The 22,890-nt window shown below is 35.0% G+C and overlaps 1 protein-coding gene across 1 annotated transcript in view; it reads right to left on the reverse strand.

The window, feature by feature from the left end:
- The window catches only part of KLHL1 (kelch like family member 1), a 524,949-nt gene that overhangs the window by 134,669 nt on the left and 367,390 nt on the right, over positions 1–22,890 (reverse strand). Inside the window, exon 6 of the mRNA XM_027557663.1 lies at positions 21,038–21,224. Coding sequence (XP_027413464.1) covers positions 21,038–21,224 — 187 coding nt within the window. The remainder of the gene's footprint in view (positions 1–21,037; positions 21,225–22,890) is intronic.

Below are 22,890 nucleotides of genomic sequence, written 5' to 3' on the forward strand. Positions count from 1 at the left end.
AACTAAGAATGTTATTGCAAGGTCCACCTAGTCAGGGCTATGGTTTTTCCAGTGGTCATGTATGGATGTGAGAGTTGGACTGTGAAGAAAGCTGAATGCCGAAGAATTGATGTTTTTGAACTGTGGTGTTGGAGAAGACTGTTGAGAGGCCCTTGGACTGCAAGGAGATCCAACCAGTCTATTCTGAAGGAAATCAGCCCTGGGATTTCTTTGGAAGGAATGATGCGAAAGTTGAAACTCCAGTACTTTGGCCACGTCATGCGAAGAGTTGACTCATTGGAAAAAACTCTGATACTGGGAGGGATTGGGGGCAGGAGGAGAAGGGGACAACAGAGGATTAGATGGCTGGATGGCATCACTGACTCAATGGATGTGAGTCTGAGTGAACTCTGGGAGTTGGTGATGGACAGGGAGGTCTGGCATGCTGCGATTCATGGGGTCGCAAAGAGTCAGACGTGACTGAGTGACTGGACTGAACTGAACTGAACTGAACTGAAGATAAAGAATAGTGTAATATGTGAACCTGATTTATTTGTATAACTGGTATAAAATATAACTATTTGATTAAAGAATAATAACAGTTTCAAAATTCTTATGTGATAAAGATTAAATTGTACTGACATTGAAATTTTGATAAATAAAAATGTATAAAACAATGACTCATATACAAGATTAAAATACATATGTGCAAATCAGATGTGGAAAAACATAACTATGTATTTTTATACATGTACTGATTTTGTACTTAAACTTCCTTTCCAAAGAAATTTTGTCTAAAAATCAAAAGCTTACTAATGACAAGAGTCTTGGATGGATTTGTTCTGAGAGACATACATGCCTCAGTCCCAAAGACTAGAGGTTTAAATGTGAATAAAAATTGCCAGCAATAAATAGTATGTAACAAATCACAAAGATTGCATTGCCATCATTTATTGATTTAGGATGCAGTTAAGTTTTACATCGGAGAACATACATCCTGTCTTGATATTTCTGAGTATCTCAAAAAAGTATGTGTTATTATTCCCATAATATGTGTCATGAACACCAACATTTGGAATATTTAATTAACTTGATAAAGGATACAAGACACACAACTCTAATTGTTTTAATTTTACTAAAATGTTTTCTCAATCAGAATCCAACAACACATTAAAAAGATCATACACCATGACCAAGTGGTCTTTATCCCAGGGATGCAAGGATTCTTCAATATCCGCAAATCAATCAATGTAATACATCACATTAACAAATTGAAAAATAAAAACCATATGATTATCTCAATAGATGCAGAGAAAGCCTTTGACAAAATTCAACATCCATTTATGATAAGAACTCTCCAGAAAGCAGGAATAGAAGGAACATACCTCAACATAATAAAAGCTATATATGACAAACCCACAGCAAACATTATCCTCAATGGTGAAAAATTGAAAGCATTTCCTCTAACGCCAGGAACAAGACAAGGGTGCCCACTTTCACCATTACTACTCAACATAGTTTTGGAAGTTTTGGCCACAGCAATCAGAGCAGAAAAAGAAATAAAAGGAATCCAAATTGGAAAAGAAGAAATAAAACTCTCACTATTTGCAGATGACATGATCCAATATTTGCAGAATATTGGAAATAAAAGGAAAAGTTAAAAAATGGGACCTAATTAAACTTAAAAGCTTCTGCACAACAAAGGAAACTATTAGCAAGGTGAAAAGGCAGCCTTCAGAATGGGAGAAAATAATAGCAAATGAAGCAACTGACAAACAACTAATCTCAAAAATATACAAGCAACACCTACAGCTCAACTCCAGAAAAATAAATGACCCAATCAAAAAATGGGCCAAAGAACTAAATAGACATTTCTCCAAAGAAGACATACAGATGGCTAACAAACACATGAAAAGATGTTCAACATCACTCGTTATCAGAGAAATGCAAATCAAAACCACTATGAGATACCATTTCACACCAGTCAGAATGGCTGCAATCCAAAAGTCTACAAGCAATAAATGCTGGAGAGGGTGTGGAGAAAAGGGAACCCTCTTACACTGTTGGTGGGAATGCAAACTAGTACAGCCACTCTGGAGAACAGTGTGGAGATTCCTTAAAAAACTGGAAATAGAACTGCCTTATGATCCAGCAATCCCACTGCTGGGCATACACACTGAGGAAACCAGAAGGGAAAGAGACACGTGTACCCCAATGTTCATCGCAGCACTGTTTATAATAGCCAGGACATGGAAGCAACCTAGATGTCCATCAGCAGATGAATGGATAAGAAAGCAGTGGTACATATACACAATGGAGTATTACTCAGCCATTAAAAAGAATACATTTGAATCAGTTCTAATGAGGTGGGTGAAACTGGAACCTATTATACAGAGTGAAGTAAGCCAGAAAGAAAAACACCAATACAGTATACTAATGCATATATATGGAACTTAGAAAGATGGTAACAATAGCCCTGTGTACGAGACAGCAAAAGAGACACTAATGTATAGATCAGTCTTATGGACTCTGTGGGAGAGGGAGAGGGTGGGGATTTTTGGGAGAATGGCATTGAAACATGTATAATATCATGTATGAAACAAGTCGCCAGTCCAGCTTCGATGCATGATACTGGATGCTTGGGGCTGGTGCACTGGGACGACCCAGAGGGAGGGTATGGGGAGGGAGGAGGGAGGAGGATTCAGGGTGGGGAACACAGGTATACCTGTGGCAGATTCATTTCGATATTTGGCAAAACTAATACAATATTGTAAAGTTTAAAAATAAAATAAAAAAAAAAAAAAAGAAATTTGAGTGCTGAAGAATTGATGCTTTTGAACTGTGGTGTTGGAGAAGATTCTTGAGAGTCCCTGGGACTGCAAGGAGATCCAAGTAGTCCATCCTAAAGGAGATCAGTCCTGAATATTCATTGGAAGGACTGATGCTGAAGCTGAAACTCCAACACTTTGGCCACCTGATGCAAAGATCTGACTCATTGGAAAAGACCCTGATGCTGGGAAAGATTGAAGACAGAAGGAGAAAGGGATGACAGAGGATGAGGTTGTTGGATGGCATCACTGACTCAATGGACATGAGTTTGAACAAACTCTTGGAGTTGGTGATGGACAGGGAAGCCTGGTGTGCTGCAGTCCATGGGGTCGCAAAGAGTCGGACACTAATGAGCAACTGAACTGAACTGATGAGTGAACATTGGTTACTTTTAGTATCTGTGGTAGCTGCTCTCTGCCCCTGCTGTTTTTACTTATGTTGTTAATTAAACATGGAAAATTAAAAAAAAAATTCCTTATATTTCTATTAAATGCACAATATGGACTTAAATTTTCACAAGATATATATCTATATTTTTTAAAATTTAGGGAAATATCTTTTTTTGATTTTTCATTGTTACTGATACAAAATAAGGTACTGTTTTCTTTTTTATAGCTTGCTGTTATGTAAAATAAAAAGTAAATGATAAACTGCATTACTCTACTCCCTGTACAACACAGACACTGGAATTTTCTGAGGTATCAGCATTTTCATTTCTCCCATTTCTTGCTTATGCCATGGAAATTGAGGTTAACATCACCCTCATCATTGGAATCATTACCCCTATCTCTCTCAGAATGTATGGTTGGATTCCTTGGGTAATATGCATAGTTAATATGACTCAAGTGTGATAGAGTAAATTAAATGTGCTTATTCCCCATGGTATTTATTCATGAATTTTGCTCTTGGTATTAATCATCTCTTGACAGGTATATCATTATGTGTGTAGATCATTATCTTCAGGTCTACATTAGTATTTCTGAAATGTGTTAATGCTTCATGATCTTAAAAGGATTCTTTAAAAGTCAAGCTATCAAAACTACCTGAGTGTGAAACAGAACTAACATAAAATTCTTCAAAATTTTTGGCATTAAATACAAATACTTCCAATAATTTCAGTATATTTACTATGCAAAAAAAAAAAAAAATCTCCAAAAGTCCAAGTTGCTACCCAACATGTGACATGTCATTAGAGTAGAACCCATGTCATTGGGTTTAGGTATAGAAGTAATAGAGGTAGAATGTGTAGTGATATGAATGCATTTTCTTTTGTGAAGGAAGGTGAAATATTGTTGATATGGTGAGTGTATTTTCCTTGTTGTGTTGTGATTAGCATGTACAGGGAATATAGGGCAGTAATTATTATATTCGCTCCTACTAAAATAATTGTGATGTTGGATCATGAAAAGGTTGATATTAGTAGAATAAAAATCATTATAGTAGAATAAAAATCATTATAGTAGAATAAAAATCACAAACAAGTAAATAGGTTTAGTAGTGATCAGCCATAGTGAAAACAGCACGTTTTTGTGATTTATTTGCTCATATATTTGTATTGTCCTCAAGACACAAGGAGATATTTTTGTGATGCTTTCCACTCACATTTTTGGAAAATCATATGCCTTATAACATTGGTTTATGTGTCTCTTATACATGAAAGTGCAGTGATCACAAAAAATACTTGTGCACAACTGCTCACAGAAGTTTTATTTAAAATAGCTAAAACTGGACATATCCCAGATGTTCATCAGCATGAAATTGGATAAACAGATTGCTATTAAGAAATTTTTTTAAAAAAAGAATGAACTATTGATATGTACAATGCCATGGATATATCACTAAAATATGCTGATTGATAGAAAGTTTAGATAAAGAAATATAAAATGTATGATTGCATTCACATGAAGTTAAAAAATAGGCCAAACTAGTTCAAGAAATTCAGAGAAATAGTTGTCTTAGAGATGTTGAAGCTGGTGACTAACTAGGAAAGGATAAGAGGGAACTTTCTGAGGTAATGACAATGTTCTCAATCTTTGATCTACAAAGTTAAGACTTTGAATTACCTAGGTAATATATTTGTCAAACTGCATTTAAAAGTACACTTAAGATTTCTGCATTTCACTGTAAGCTACTATTGCCCAAAAGCTCTAAAAATGTTGGAACTTTGTTAATAATATTCATAAATGTGTCCAGAATTAAGTATATTTATGTCTATAAGTTTAAAATGCATTAAAATATGAGCCATGAGTAGAAGAATAATAGCTAAATAAATATGTGACAAAGCAAATGAAGCATATTTTAACTGTATAATCTAGGTGAGTATGTGGAATTTAACTGTATGATTCTTTTAACTTTTTTCTGTGTTTAAAAATTTGTATTATTTTCTGCAAATGAAAATTAATGAAAAAAAGATGTATTCAATGTAATGACTGATGTAATAAAAATGGCAAGCACACAATGCTAAGATACTGTAGAACAGGGATCAAATAAGGTTAACTGAGAAACCATGGGTGGGAGAATATTACAGTAGGTTTAGACAAGCAAAGAGAAGTGTAAAATGGGAAAAGATACTAAAGCATTCGACAATGTACGTGTGTGGGTGGCAGTGCAACCAATTATAGTGCATCAAATCTGAGGAAGTGAATGATGAAATTTGATAAGAATTAAAAGTATCATTCAAGATACTTGTGAATCATTCAAGACATTTGTGATGGACACAAAATAGGAAACGTTTTCTGGTTAAATTTGGAATGACAGATAATAAAGATATTACACTTGTGAAGAATATTAAGCTCTAACTGGGAGATAGGGCCTAATGAAGGTTTTTATTTTATAATTTTATTTATATCTTTGTATTTTAAAGATCATGCTAAAAAGCTATGACAAATTAATTTTAAAATAATGAACTGAATGAGTAGGATTGGAGAGAAACTTGAGGTAAGGAGATAATTATCTGGTTTATTAACGTTTTGTCAGAAAAAAATGATCCATTTGATAAACACATGCATTTACATGTGTTATATAAACAGAGACATAAGATAATAAAGTTTCAACCAAAGTACTAGAAATGCTGATGTAAATCAGACAATCCCTGATAGCTGATTAACTATAGAGGGCAGAGTGATTCTTTTTTTTTTTGAAGAACAAGATTTTTATTTTTTATTTATTTATTTATTTTTATATGTGGCTCATCCATTTATTTTTTAATATAAATTTATTTATTTTAATTGGAGGTTAATTACTTTACAATATTATATTTGTTTTGCCATACATCAACATGAATCCACCACAGGTATGCACATGTTCCCCAACATGAACCCCCCTCCCTCTTCCCTCCCCGTACCATCCCTCTGGGTCATCCCAGTGCACCAGCCCCAAGCATCTAGTATCATGCATCGAACTCTAACGACTAAAGTTTGAAGCCAAATTAGAATGAAATATTGCTAACAGGATATATTTGAGATATTAATAGTATTTTTATAGTAAGAAATATAACTTACTATAGCTCAACCTTGTGTTGAGCTATAGAACTTTTAATAATTATACTATGTATTTTAGCTTAGAAATCATCTCATAAAAATAGGGTTTATACATTTTATGCCTAAAAGTTGCTTTTTTCATATGGCTAATTTGTTCTTTGAGGAAATAATATACACACAAAAGCTGAACTAAAAAAAGACTGTTTTAGAACATGTAATAAGACTTTTTTTTTTTAAAAAATGTCCTGAATGTGAGTTTAATAATCTGTATTCAAATATATATATTTTCTGGAAATTTAAGTATATACATTTTATGAGCACTTAAAAGTATTAATTTAATAGTTTTTCATGACTATCCTAAAAATAAATTTGAAAATATATTCTTAATTTTAATACAATGCCTGTTATTTTCAAAGATATGCTATAAAGAAATAAAGCTCATGAGAAATTGATCAAATAGATAATTTAAATTAGAAGAAATTTTTTAAATATTTATAATTGTGCATGCATAAAAGTAATTTACAAAACATGAAAGAGAAATACATACAATAGACCATTTTCTAATTTTTTCAATTAATGATCCTTTCTTTTATGTTTCTTAAAATCAAAAGTTTATTTACCCATCCTGGGATTATTTGTTTATCCTGTACACTAGAGAACTAGTTCCAAACTTCTATAAAATTATAACTAAAAATCACATATTAACAATTAAATATATGTCAGAATTTTATGCTGATATTTAAAAAAGTCACTATGTGTACATCTCATCATGAAGAGGTTTTAGGTCAGATAAAAAATTAGACAAATGTTGTTAACCTCTGTCAAAACCAAAATGTTCTCAAATAAAAATTGTTATACAATGTAAATGAAATTTTTTATATGGTGGTGCTTGGAAGCTGGTATTTAAAGTAATGCTGTTGGAAGGGGCAAGATGGCACAATGAAAAGATCCTAGGTTCCCCTCCTCCCACAAAAACACTAAAATTACAACTACATATACAGCAACTAACTCAGAATGGCAGGAAAACTAGCAGAAACTTTTTTTTTTTTCTTTTTCATGACTAAGGATAAAAAGAAACCACATTGAGATGGGCGGAGGGGTACACATACAGTCTGGCCAGGACTCCAGACACTGGAAACCAGGGGTGAAATGGACATCACAGCTTAACTAGTCATCCCTGGAGAGCAAAGGTTTTAAACCTTACATGAATCTTCTGAGGGCTGGGAACTTGCACTGGGAAGATAAGCTGCCACAATGTCTGACTTTGAAAATAAGCAAGTTTATGTCCAAGATAGCCAGATGGCTATTGGAAACCAAAAATTTGCTCTTAAAAGAACATGAAAAACTCATTTGCTCTGAAACCCAATGCAGAAAAAAAGTACCAGCTTCATAATGAAGAAATCCATTGAATACTTTTAAGATGATTTAAGGTGTGTATCTGAGAGACTGGGATTTGTTGGAACTTTCTCTGGATATGGATGAGTGGTAAGTGTCAGTAGTCTTTGTTTTTGTTTTTTTCTTATCCTCCTCTACTTAGTTGCTTAGTGCCATTTATGACTCTTGCCATGTAACTTACTAGCACAACAACCCACCGAGGTAAGTTCACCTGTGGACATGATGAAGACTGTGCCCCTCCAAAGTAGCTACCTACCTATTAACAGCCACCTTCAATTGGCAGTAGACACTATCCAAAGTAGCTCCTTGGACCACCAGTCCAGGCAGGTACACTTCACTGGCAGTAGAGCCAGACCTGGCAGATGCCCTTGACCAGCACCGGTGTTTCCTTAAAGGGGTGCTCACACCAGGAGTCAGTCACATACAACAGAGCATATGCAACACTTGTGGCCAGGCCTTTCAGCTAGATGAGTGGGGGCCAGTCCTACACACTAGCTGTACCTAGAGAAATCACAGCCCAGACACAATAGGAGGGCACATGCACCCCACATATGGGAAAATCGTGTAGCACTTGGCTCTGGCACTGAGGCAGTACAGTGCTACTGGGTGCAATAGGACGTCTTTTACTCAAAGCTGCTATTTCAAGACCAGAAGATAGAGCTGATCCACCTAATACATAGAAACGAACGCCAAGAGTTAGACAAAATGAGACAAAGGAATATGTTGCAAATGAAAAAAAAAAAACAGAAAACCTCAGGGAGGGGGGAAGCTAAATAGAATGGAGATAAGCAATATTCTAGAAAAAATGTTATTGTTTAAATTAATGGTCATAAAAATGCTCACAGAGCTTAGGAAAAGATGAATGAACACAGTGAAAACTTCACCAAATTGATAAAAACATAAAAAAAAAAAACAATTAGAACTGAAGAATATATTAACTGAATAAAAAATACACAGAGAAAATCAACAGCAGATTAAATGATACAGAAGAATGGATCAATAATCTGGAAGACAGGCTAGAGGAAAAGAAAAAAGAAACCAAAAGATGAGGCTAGCTTAAGGGACTTCTGAGACAACACCAGGCATACTAACATTAGCATTATAGGCTTCTTAGAAGGATACAAAAAATGGGACAAAAAAATACTATCAGAATGAATAATGGTGAAAGCAACCCTGAACTGGTAAAGGAAACAGATATCTACATCCAGAAAGCACAGAGAGTCCCAGAGATGAACCTATACTAAAACAAAATTATATAGTCATCTCAATAGATGCATAAAAAGCTTCTGACCAAGTAAACATTCATCTAAGATATAAAAACTCTCAACAAAATAGGAGTGGAAGGAATGTAACTGAACATGATAAAAGTTATATACGACAATATCATAGAAACACCATACTAAATGATGAAAAACTGAAAGTATTTCCTCTAATAACAGGAAGAAGATAAGGATGCCCACTCTTGCCACTTCTATTAAACATATTATTGAAAGTCCTAGCCATGCCAGTCACACAAGAAAAAAAAAATAAAAGGTATTAAAATTGAAAGGAAGCAAAACTGTCGCTGTTTACAGATGACATGATACTATAATTAGAAAACCCTAAAGACTCCACTGAAAATATTAGAACTTATGAATTCACTAAAGTAGCAGGATATAAAATTATTGTACAGAAATATGTAGTGTTTCTATGCACTAATAAGTTTGTATCAGAGAGATAAATAAAGAAAACAACTCCATTTACAATTGAATCAAAAAGAATAAAATACCTAGAAAAAAGTTTAACCAAAAAAGTAAAAGATCTGTACTCTGGAAACTGTAAGACACTTATGAAATTAAAAAAAAAATACAAAAAATGTAAAGATATACTGTGCTCATGAACTGGAATAATTAATATTGTTAAAATGTCCTTACTACCCAAAGCAATCTATGGACTCTGTGACATCTCCACCAAAATATCAACAGCATTTTTCACAGAACTAGAATAATTAAACCTAAAATTTCAAGTAATCAAAATAATCCTGAGAAAGAAGAACAAGACTGGAGTATTATGGGCCCTGATTTCAAATTATACTACAAAGTTACAGCCATGAAAACAACATGGCACTGGCATATAAACAGAAACATAGATCAATGGAACAGAGTAGAAAGTCCAGAAATAAGCTTACACATATATGATCAGTTAATCTATAGCAAAGTAAGCAAGAATATAACTTGTGGAAAAGACAACCTCTTCAATAAATGGGGAAACTGGACAGCTATATGCAAAAGAATCAAACTGGGTGACTTTCTTACACCATATACAAAAACAAATTCAAAATGGATTACAGACTTAACCTATATGTGAAACCTGAAACCGTAAAATCCTAGAACAAAACATGGGCAGTATGTTTTCAGACATCAGTGTTAGCAAGATTATATCTATATCTATCTATCCATCTATCTATATAGATGTATATGTCTATATATATATATGTGTGTGTGTGAAGTAAAGTGAAGTGAAAGTCACTCAGTCATATCAAACTCTTTGTGACCTCATGGACTATAGAGTCCATGGAATTCTCCATACCAGAATACTGGATTTGGGCAGCCTTTTCCTTCTCCAGGGGATCTTCCCAACCCAGGGATTGAACCCAGGTCTCCTGAATTGCAGACAGATTCTTTACCAGCTGAGCCACAAGGGAAGCCCATATATACATATACATATATATATATGTATACGTATATATACATATATATCCTCAGACAAAGGAAACTGAAATGAAAATAAACAAAAGGGATTACATCAAAGTGAAAATATTTTGCAAGCTTTTGCACAGGGAAGAAAACTATCAAGAAAGCGAACAAGTAACCTATTGAATGAGAGGTGATATTTGCAAATGATATATTCAGTAAAGGGGCTTACCAGGTAGCTCAGTGGTAAAGAATCTACCTGCAATTCAAGAGATGCAGGTTTGATCCCTGGGTTGGGAAGATCCCCTGGAGAAGGTAATGGCAACCCACTCCAGTATTCTTGTCTGGGAAATCCAATGGACAAAAGAGCCTAGCAGTTACAATCCATGGAGACACAAAGAGTCAGATACAACTTAGAGACTAAACAATAATATATTTAACAAGGAGTTAAAATCCAAACTATAGGAACAAAACATAAAGCTCAGTATCAAAAACATATATCTTATTAAATAATATGCAGAGGACTTAAATAAATATGTTTCCAAGTAAAATATATTAATGGCCAGGAGACACATGAGACAATGTTCAACATCATCAGGGAAATGCAAATAAGAATCAGTGTGCTATCATCTTACACCTGTCAGAATGGCTGTCATTTAAAAGACAACAAATAGCACATATTAGTGAGGGTATAGAGGAAAAAGAATCTTTGCGCAATATTCTGGGGAATGTAAACTGTTGCTGCTGCTGCTAAGTCACTTCAGTCGTGTCCGACTCTATGCGACCCCATAGACGGCAGCCCACCAGGCTCCCCCGTCCCTAGGATTCTCAAGGCAAAACTCCACACTGGAGTGGGTTGCCACTTCCTTCTCCAGTAAACTGGTGCAGCTACAATGAAAAACACTATGAAGTTTCCTTTAAAAATTAAAAGTAGAACTTCCTTATTATCTGACAGTTTCACTTCTTGGTATTTACCTGAAAAAAACAAAAACACTAAGTCAAAAAGATATATGCATTCCTCCGTTCATTGTAACATTATATATAATAGCCAAAATATGGAAACAACTGAAGTGTCAATAGATAGAGGAATGAATACAAAAATGTGGTATACATATACAACGAAATAATACTTAGTCATGGTAAATGAAATAATGCCATTTCAAAAACATTGATGGATCTAGACGACAATGTGCTAAGTGAAATAAATCATACAGAGAAAGGCATCAGTCAGTCAGTCAGTTCAGTCGCTTAGTCGTGTCCGACTCTTTGCGACCCCATGAATCACAGCACTCCAGGCCTCCCTGTCCATTACCAACTGCCGTTCACTCAGACTCACGTCTATCGAGTCAGGGATGCAATCCAGCCATCTCATCCTCTGTCGTCCCCTTCTCCTCCTGCCCCCAATCCCTCCCAGCATCAGAATCTTTTCCAATGAGTCAACTCTTCGCATGAGGTGGCCAAAGTACTGGAGTTTCAGCTTTAGCATCATTCCTTCCAAAGACCACCCAGGGCTGATCTCATTCAGAATGGACTGGTTGGATCTCCTTGCAGTCCAAGGGACTCTCAAGAGTCTTCTCCAACACCACAGTTCACAAGCATCAATTCTTTGGCACTCAGCTTTCTTCACAGTCCAACTCCCACATTCATACCTGACCACTGGAAAAACCATAGCCTTGACTAGACAGACCTTTGTTGGCAAAGTAATGTCTCTGCTTTTCAATATGCTATCTAGGTTGGTCATAACTTTCCTTCCAAGAAGTAAGCATCTTTTAATTTCATGGCTGCAGTCACCATCTGCAGTGATTTTGGAGCCCCAGAATAAAGTCCGACACTGTTTCCACTGTTTCCCTGATTTCACTTGAATTCTTAATCCAAAGAAAAATCGAATGAACATATAAAACAGAAACAGACTCATACAGATAGAAAACAGCTGGTTGCTGGAAGGGAAGGCAGTGGAAGGTTGGGCAAAATATGTGAGGAGGCTTAACTGGAGTAAATTTCCTGTGATAAGTGTCACAGGGATATACTATAGTACATAAGGAACTTAGAGAGTAATACTGTAATATTATTGGATGGTTATAAATGGTTACTAGAGTTACTGTTGTCATCATTTCACAATGTGTTTAATGTATTACAAAATCACTATGCTGTAACCTGAAACTAACATAATATGCCATTTTAACATAATATCAACTACACTTAAATATATATATGTCACTGATGAAATAATTTTATCGTTGTCAAACAATCAGTTACAGAGTAAAAATAACATAGATTTCACAATAATTGTTGAATCTTTTATCACAATAATTGAAGGATCTTTTGGGGAAAATTATTCTGGTAATGGCAAGTTTTATTTATAGTTTTCCTTTAATAATTCCCCAAAGATTATAAATAAAGGATAATTTCATAGTTATACAAAGTTTACATAGACAAATAGTATATATATGCATATACATATGAGTTTTAATTTGGGGTATTTACTAATATTAGTTAAATAGGTTGTAATTTAAGTATGGCAGACATTTACTGAAAGCCTGCTCTAAGTAACGGTTCTTTCTGATGTTAGAAATGTAAGGTTCATCCCAGTGCATGTGTACACCTGTGGCAGATTCATGCTGATGTACGGCAAAAACCAATACAATATTGTAAAGTAATTAGCCTCTAAATTAAATAAATAAATTAAAAAAAAAAAGAAATGTAAGGTTCCTGTTTCCAAGTTGCTTATAATTTTGAAAAGGAAATTAATCTATTATATTAGAATGCATATACCCTTGAATTTATACTTATAGTTCTGAATTTTTGCTAACAATGCCTCAGATCAAAGATATGTATCAATTTCTGTTTAAGCTCAGACATGAATTTGAATTGCATTTGCTATAGGAAGAATACGGATTCAAATGGTTGAGTCATCATCTACATTGTAATGAGAACTGTTCTAATTTATTACCTGGTATAATTTAATACTTTGAGGTAGAATTATTATCTTCATTTTAGAGATGTGGAAGTTACATGTGAATATGTATTATCCTGAATACTCAGAAGCTATCTAACTTTGTTATCTAATAATGTTAACTTTGTAAACATGTAAAAAGTGGGAAAATGTCAGGTTTGGTAATAGCTTAATTCTAAACAAAATCCTTATTCTCCAAAAAGTACAAGGCATAAAACAAGTAAAACAATCTATGGAGAAAAAAAAATCAACGTACGAAAGAACATAGAACATGGAACTCTGCTAAATGGTATGTGCCAGCCTAGATGGGAGGGTGGTTTGGGGGAGAAAGGATACACGTATATGTATGGTGAAGTCCCTTCGCTGTTTACCTGAAACTACCACAACATTGTTAATTGGCTATGCCCCAATACAAAATAAAAAAATTAAAAGTTTGCAAAAAAAAAAAGATGCAAAAGAAAAAGAAAGACTCTGTTGGAGAATAGAAAAGATGCCATTGTGCCCTCTAATTAAAATACCAGTAAATCTGGGCAAATTGCAACCCAGCGTTTGCTTTACTGGACTTAAATGCTGGAAAAAACACTCCAAGAAAATCTGGAGTTGAATAGTTGAAGAACATTGAGGTGAAACCTGGCACAGACATTGCTGAGTACAAACTCCTGCATTTCTTTAGAGCAGATGTCTATACCTATGTAGGATCTAAAGCATTTGCTTTGGGCCTAACATGAGGAGGGGGGATGAATGATCCAGAGATTTTGCATCAAGCCTAGGTCCATCTAGTCAAAGCTATGATTTTTCCACTTGTCACATATGGATGTGAGAGCTGGATAGCTAGATAAAGAGTGTGAATAAAGAAAGCTGAGCGCTGAAGAACTGGTGCTTTTGCACTGTGGTGTTGGAGAAGACTCTTGAGAGTTCCCTGGACTGCAAGAAGATCAAACCAGTTAATCCTAAAGGAAATCAGTCCTGAATATTCATTGAAAGGACTGAAGCTGAAGCTCCAATACTGTGGCCATCTGATGTGAAGAACTGACTCATTGGAAAAGACTCTGATGCTGGGAAAGATTGAAGGCAGGAAGAAAGGGGACGACAGAGGATGAGATGGTTGGATGGCATCACCGACTCGATGGACATGAGTTTGAGCAAACTCCAGGAGTTGGTGATGGCAGGGAAACCTGGCGTGCTGCAGTCCATGGGGTTGCAAAGAGTTTGACATGACTGAGGGAATGAACTGAACTGAATTGATGAGACTGTATGTCACAGGTAGTCAGAGTTCTTGGTTGAAGCTGACTCATGCATGCCGGAGGGATGTGTGAAAGGATTTTAATCTAAAATGGAACCAGAAAATATGAAATGGATTTTCTCAATGCATGCACTCTCAGGAAGATGACACAAGAACTCGGAGACTCATTTCTCAAAAATGCCTGATTTAAAAGCCAAATTTTACCAGTGACCATCTTCCAAGAATCTCTTACTATCCTCAAGACCATAAACTACTTTCCTGGACTCTGGCTGGAGCCTGTCCTCTTTGCACTCCTTGCCCATAAATACAGCCCACTCCAAACCCTGAATGGGCTAGCCTGTAGTTTACTAGAGATTGCTTTTCCCAAATTGCAACAACTGTACTATTCTAGTGTAAACCCAATTTCTGGCAATTTCTCAGATTATGTCTGTATTTAGGTTGATACATCTCCAATTATGACCCTGAATACGCCACAGAGTAATAAAATGAACTATAACTTCAAAATAATCTTACCTAATCTTACCCAAGGTATAACATTAACATAAATGCCAGAAATAACAATCAACTCTCAAACTTTTAGATGTTACAGTTACTAGCTACATAATATAAAATAAACCTATGAACTATTTAAAGTAATAATAGATGAAATTTTTTAAAAAAACAAATAAGATGAGAACATCAACATTATCATATATATCTCCAAAAAATTCAAAGAGAAGTTCCAGAAATGCACCATGTTAAAATCATCAAGCTAAATTCACAAGGGCCTCTGCTGCTAACTATGATGGTTTAGTTTGTGTCAGATGAACTATCTCTGCAAGAGTAACTATAAGGCAACAGTCTTCAAACAAAAAATTTAGCTGTTTAAAGACATTAGAGGCTAAAAAAGATTGTTAACACTTAGGAGGACAAATTCAAAATAGAAAGGATGTGAACTGAATTGAGTCTAACATTCTTTGCCATTTCCCCTTCTCTGCTGCTGTTGCTTAGTTGCTTCAGTCATGTCTGACTCTGTGCAACCCTATGGACTGCTGCATGCCAGGCTCCTCTGTCCCTGGGATTCTCTAGTCAAGAGTAGTACTAGAGTTAGTTTCCATGCGCTTCCCCAGGGCATAAACAGTGGTCTCCTTCATTCCAGACAGATTATTTATCACTGAGCCACCTCTGAAGGACTGATTCACAAGCAGTGCTATTGAATCAAGAACCCTTGAATTACTGGCTGGGCCCGGCTTCTTGACAGCTTTGGGGGCTGTTGTTCTAGTTGTTTAGTTGCTAAGTTGTGTCCGACTTTTTGTGACTGCATGGACTATAGCCCACAGGGTCCTCTGTCCGTGGCATTTCCCAGGCAAGAATACTGGAGTGAGTTGCCATTTCCTTCTCCAAAAGATCTTCCCTACCCAGGGATTGAACCCCCATCTCCTGAATTGGCAGTTGAATTCTTTACCACTGAGCCACGAGCGGAGCCCTCATGGGCCTGGGGAGACACTAACTGTAGTCCAGCACAACCAAAGTAGTCAGGATTTAGACTCAGAGAAAAGAATGAAAAAAGAATGAAAAACCATCATTGCTTGTGTTCTGGGCCTTTGCTAATTTGTAAGATACATAAAAGAGAAGGCAATGGCACCCCACTCAAGCACTCTTGCCTGGAAAATGCCATGGACAGAGGAGCCTGGTAGGCTGAAGTCCATGGGGTCGCGAAGAGTTGGACATGACTGAGTGACTTCACTTTCACTTTTCACTTTCATGCACTGGAGTAGGAAATGGCAACCCACTTCAGTATTCTTGCCTGGAGAGTCCCAGGGACTGGGGAGCCTGGTGGGCTGCCTTCTATGGGGTCACACAGAGTCGGACACAACTGAAGCAACTTAGCAGCAGCAGCAAGATACACAAAGAAAGACAGAAATTCAGGCAGAAAATGGAAGCTCAGATGCTAAAAATTAGATAGAACTGGTTCTTCTGAGGTGAAAATAAAATGGCACACAGGACTGGCCAAAGAATAATGACCTTTCTACAAATAGTGAAGGCAAATCAGGAGTAGGGCAGCACTCACAGATACTACATCTTAGTCTCAAATCACTCAAAGCTTGTTTGGAAGATGGTATTTTCATATTACCTAAGTGTCTGTCAAAAAGAAAATAAATTATTTCTGAAAGAATATAAGGCTTTCCATAATCTGCTTTTGTTCTCTTACATGGTATTCATCATTTGCTCAGAAATTGTTAGGTATGCTATGCTACCTACTAAATGTTTACAGCAAACTTGTAAGATATTTGTTATTCCTTATAAAATGCACAAAATGAGTAAAGCACCTCATAAGTTATTTCTATTGAATTTTATACCATATACTGTAGGCAATTAGTTCAAGAAATTAAAATAAAAATATGTAATAATTGAAAAAATAGGAAACTAATGTCAGTCTTCATTATTACATTTGATGAATAAATACATGAAGAATTCAAAATACAAAAAGAAAAATTCAGTCTCATTATTATTATTGGATGGCATCACTGACTCAGTGGACATGAGTTTGAGCAAGCTCAGGAGGTTGGTAGTGGACAGGGAAGCCTGGCATGCTGCAGTCCATGGAGTCTCAAAGAGTCAAACATGGCTGAATAACTGAACTGAAATATGCTCTAAATTAGGATTCCTGGTGGCTCAGACAGTAAAGAATCTGACTACAATGCTGGATCGATCCCCAGGTCAAGAAGATCCCCTGGAGAATTGAATGGCTACCCACTCCAGTATTCTTGCCTAGAGAATTCCAGACAGAGTCCATGGTGTCACAAAGAGTGGAACACGAATGAGTGACTAACATTTTAACTTTCACATACTCTAAATTATATTTTTAAAGATATATTTTTCAGTATATTCCAGTTACGGCAGTGAATCAATCATACTTTCTAAGACATACTGCCAACTTCATTTATGTCTTGATTCTTTTCTCTCAAATCATGTGATTCCCAATTTTTGAATGCTGTTTGTATTGGTGCAAAAGGCATTTGGAAGTGAAAGCGAAAGTCGTTCAGTCCTGTCCAACTCTTTGTGACCCCATGGACTGAGACCCTATGTCCATCACCAACTTCTGGAGCTTGCTCTGGAGCTTGCTCCTAAAATTCTCCAGGCTAGAATACTGGAGTGGGTAGCCTTTCCATTCTCCAGGGGATCTTCCCAACCCAGGAATGGAACCCAGGTTTCCTGCATTGCAGGTGGATTCTTTATCAGTTGAGCCACAAGGGAAGCCAAGTACATAATGGTATTCATATAAATGCCATAATATGAATATCTTGTTGTCCTATGTTCACTTGTGTGTCACATCACTATTAAGTCATAGAATCCCTATAGTCTATGCCACCAAAGTTCCTAGATGGTTTGACCTTAGTCTATAATGCGATGAGGAAAGTCAGTGCAGTTTGCTACAGAGTTCTCTGATGTCCTCTTTGGCACTAATCAAACATGTTGGAATGCCTTGTATTTAGCCTCTTTACATTTAATCACTGTAGTTGCTACAGAAACACAATATAGCATTGAGAAAGGGTAAATTAAACTGAGATTTTAAGTTATACTCCTGGATTTAAATAGTCATCTGATTGCAAAGACTACTCCACTTGGAATATCACTTGCTTTCATGATGTCTAGATTTCAAATCAGACTCTATCTTGCTAAGCCTTTCCCTGAAATGGACTGTGTCTTTCCTCCACTACCATGCTGGCTTTACTTCTCCCCTGGCTATATTTCGGCCAGAAAGGATTTCTCTCTGGTTTTGAAGATGTCATGCTTCTTTAGCTATAAGTCTTCACATCTGATGTATCTCTAGTCTGGAATTTGCTGCCACACCTACTCTACCATTCTAATAATGTGCTAAGCTAGTGTCTAATTATCCTTTAGATTTCAGCTAAGAACAACAACAATGAACACTTTCTCTGTACTTCTCCACTTTCCTAGACTAGACTAGGTTAGCATCCAAGCATTATAGATATTGTACTCACAAACTCATTCTTCTCAAGCTCATTTTATTCACAAATATTTTGTTTACTGTTTACTTTCCCAGATTAACTTGGCAGCTCTGTGAGGTAGGGGTGCATGTGTGCATGCTCAATTGCTTGTTGTGTCTGACTCTGTGAGACCCCATGGACTATAAACCCACCAGGTTCCTCTAGTCAAGGGATTCTCCAGGCAAGAATACTGGACCGGGTTGCCATTTCCTCCTCCAAGGGACCTTCCCAACCCAAGGATGGAACCTGCCTTTCTTGTGTCTCCTGCATTGGTAGGTGGGTTCTTTACCAGTAACGCCAGATGAGAAGCCCCTGAGATAGGAGTAATAATTCATAATGTTCAACATGGTGCACAAGTTCTTAACACAGAGCCTGGAACAAAATAGATGTGCAGGAAAATGCATCATTGTAGGATCCATGTACTTCCATGTGAATATAAGAAGAAAGGAAGGGAAAGGAGAGAAAAATGCTCTGAAGTTTTGCAATGTCTACAGAAAATCTACAGGGGTCGTACTCATAGCTTATCAATGCTATGGAATATCACCTGAATCCCAGTAATTATGGAACTGAAGAGGAACTCAACAAAATGTTTATATAGCTTCATAAGGCACAATATAAATATGTAAAAAAATTCCAAAAAACACGCTAAGTATTCTATATCATTATATTCTAACATATTGTGTCATTATCATTGTATTGCTTTATTTTTCAAATTAGTCATGCAAAATAAATTCTAATTTTTGCTACATTTTTTCTTTTGATTTCTCTGCCTCTTTTTACATTTTAATTTCCTTTTCCTCATTATCTTTCAAGAAAAGAAATAACAATTTTAAGATAAAATCCTAATGGTCATTTAGAGATAACACAAGTTAATAAGGTGTAGAAAACACTTTTTAAGTAGTAAAGGCATGATGCAAATACAACGATTACCTTGAAAATGTCCTAGTTATTTAAATCTCTTGAAACATTGGCTTCTCTAATTTTATGCTACAGCAGGAAAACTAGGTTCTCTGAGGTTTGGTATTAAATGTTGGGTTTTTATCTAAGTTTGGGATATATTTAATATCCAATTCCTAGAGGGTTGTGGGTATGGTAAGAATTCCTAAAGGTTCCACCAATTTTTTTTTTTTTCCTGTTTTATCTCTGACTTAATCAGGAATGTTTTTTTAAACCTTTTGTTTTGTCACACTCTTTTAATCCTTTGGACCAGTGATCCCCAACCTTTTTGGCATCAGGGACTGGTTTGTGGACCAGGATTGGGGGGATGGTATGGGGATGATGGGAAACAGCTTAACTCAGTGCACTCCCTGTACTCATACTACTTTATGCTATGGCAATTGTATTTAAAGTCACTAAATTTTTAAATTTAAATTAGCCATGTCTTTTGGCTAATTAATAGGATAATGATTTTTATATTAATGTTAATTTTTATATTGATAATTGTTTACTGTTTAATCTTAGCCACAGGCTTGCCTGATTTAATCACTGTTCTTTCTGTTTTTATTTTTAAATGATATGTGCAGAGGTACAAATGGAATTGATCTTATATGGGCATTCTTTCTGTAGAATGCAGTGTTCTTTAAAAGCAAATATTATAAATTTGAACTTAAATTTTTATATACGTGTACAAAATCACTGCCCATTTATCAAATCTGAGACTTACTATAAAGTGTACCTGCTTTTGTTTTAAGAAATGGAAAAAATATTTCATGCGGAAAAAAAAAAAGAAAATTAAACTTAAAAATGATACCTGCCAAGTCAGTACCCTCATTGATAATTGTCTATTTTTTTCGGCTTCTGTGCATGTGTCTGTGGTGTCACCAGTCATGTCTGACTTTTTGCAACGCTATGAATGGTAGCCCACCAAGCTCCTCTGGCCCAGGATTCTTCAGGCAGAATATTGGAGTGAGTTACCATGCCCTCCTTCAGGGGATCTTCCTAACCCAGAAATGGAAACCAATTCTCTTATGTCTCCTGCGTTGGCAGGCAGGTTCTTAACCACCGTGCTACCTGGGAAGCCCTCTGTTCTGTAAGAGGTTCTAAATTCTTCAAAAGCAGAGACTCTCTATTACATAAATGTTACTCTCAGCAAGCATAGGGCTGACACATTGCATTTAGAAATAGAAATACATTTTACTTTACTTAGACTAGAATATAAATATACTTACTTAGAATAGAAATACATTTTTCAAGATATCCAACAAATCATTTGGTCTGTGTTTTGTAAGTGCTTTCAATTTTTTTAAAATTTTATATGAAATCTTGTACATAATGCAAAGAGATAAAAGATTTAAAGATGAAAAAGAAGAAGCAGCAGTAACTACAGATTGAAAAAAAAGGAAAAATGAGGCATCAAAATATTTTCCTAAATCTAAAATTTTAATGAATAAAGCTAAGTTTCTGTGAAGTTTGTTGTTATTACACAAATTACAATAGTAAATTCATGTTATGGTATGATACCAGGTGACTATTATTAAAGATCTGGCACTAAATACCTTTATTGTTATCCATTCCTCCCACAGCATACAGAGTTCCGACTGTAGATTTTCTAGGTTTAGTTCTTGGACTTTGCATTAAAGTTCTTCTTTCTGGCAACAGATGGTACTTCATTGCTTCTAGAATCAGCTTTTGACATTCCAGATCATTCTTAAATAATGCATGGTTTTCTAGGTCTGCCAATATCTGTGAATAATACACATATATGTTAATAATGGTTTTTATAGTATGAGCATATCTAATTAGAAAATTAGAAGCTTAGTAGATTTGATATTGCCCTTCTACTGACAGGGATGAAAAATATAATAAGAATTGATTACATTGAGAAATAAATATGAGTTAAATGCATGGCTAAGAAAAACAGAAAAGATATTATTTTTGATTCCATATTATTTATTATTATTTTGCCATTCAGAGTACAAAGAAACTTCTAAATATCAATTTTCAGTTTCATTTCCTTTTTATAAAATCTGTTCATAAATCAAATATAGTTGCCTTTTTGGCCATAAACATTTCTGGTAAAGTAGATTAAAAAGAAAATTCTGCAACAAATTAAGCCCTAACAAACCTATCATAAATAGTCACATACTTTAATGTATTCCAAGCCACTTTAAAGCTTTTAAAGTTTTAAAAGATATAATAATTTAATATGTTCAAGCATAGTTTTAATCCCTTTCAAATTAAAACAATTCAATAAAAATAGAAAATTATACTCATAACACCTTTTTAATTATGCAAACCATTGAAAAACTTTACTTCAGGCAAAGTAATAGTTTCCAATAGTGAAACTGAAATAAATAAATAAAAATTACCAAAAATCCAGCACCTGAGGGAGACCAGAATTTTATATTATTCCTCTTTTTTTTTAACTATGAAATGTTATCATCTCCACAAATTCTTTTTCTGTACATTTTTTTGAATATATCCAAAATATCTTTTACTTTCTTCTTTCTCTGCCCTTCTTTGCATTTTCTTTTTCCTTGACTCTTTCAGTATCGTATTCTCTTTTTTTGTTCATGAAACCTATTTTATTTCAAGAGAGTTAAATATGTTGCATGGATTTAGAAAATTTATAAGTAGAAACATTAACATTGACTCACTGACCTTTTCTTCTCATTGGTAAGACACTGTACCACATTGGTACATAAATGTTTACTGAGTGAATAAGTTAATAAATGATGACAACATATAATTTAGAAATTGATTTGAACCATAATCAAATAAATTTATTTAACTACTGCAATAAATAAATTACTGTTTGAAGTATAAGAGAGAACACAAAAACATATCAGTTACTTGATTATTCTCCAATTTAAAAAAAGATGCTATGAAGTTAAAAAAAAAAGTATTAGAGTTACTAGGTGCTTTGGAAGATGTTTAATTAGAGTCTTGCTTATACTTTTTGTCTTATATACTAAAACTTTGTTGCCTTCCTACATGTTTCTTAAGGGACTACTATTTTACTTATAAAATATTAATAAATAGAAACATTAATGAAATAGATTTGGGGAAATAGAGGGGCAATTCTTTCTCTGGGACAATAGCAGAGCCCAACAGAAAGGAAAAAGATTTTTCTTTCCTGGCAAGGAGTCAATCCATGAAAAACCAGGAACAAACTCATTTGTTTGCTTAAGGGAATTGTTATAATTTTTAGAATTCAATAAGATGATATATACATTGATGATAAAGTTGAAGGTAAAAGCACTGACCTTATCATCTACTTGAATAACTAAATATGTATCTATTTCTAAATACACATGCAAAGTATATAAGATTTATTTCAAAATTTTTATAAATTAAAAAAAATTATAAAAGAAAATGAAAGGAATTCTGTAAAAATGGAGTTTCAGAG

The sequence above is a fragment of the Bos indicus x Bos taurus genome, chromosome 12 (assembly GCF_003369695.1).
Source record: "Bos indicus x Bos taurus breed Angus x Brahman F1 hybrid chromosome 12, Bos_hybrid_MaternalHap_v2.0, whole genome shotgun sequence".
Lineage (NCBI taxonomy): Eukaryota > Metazoa > Chordata > Mammalia > Artiodactyla > Bovidae > Bos > Bos indicus x Bos taurus.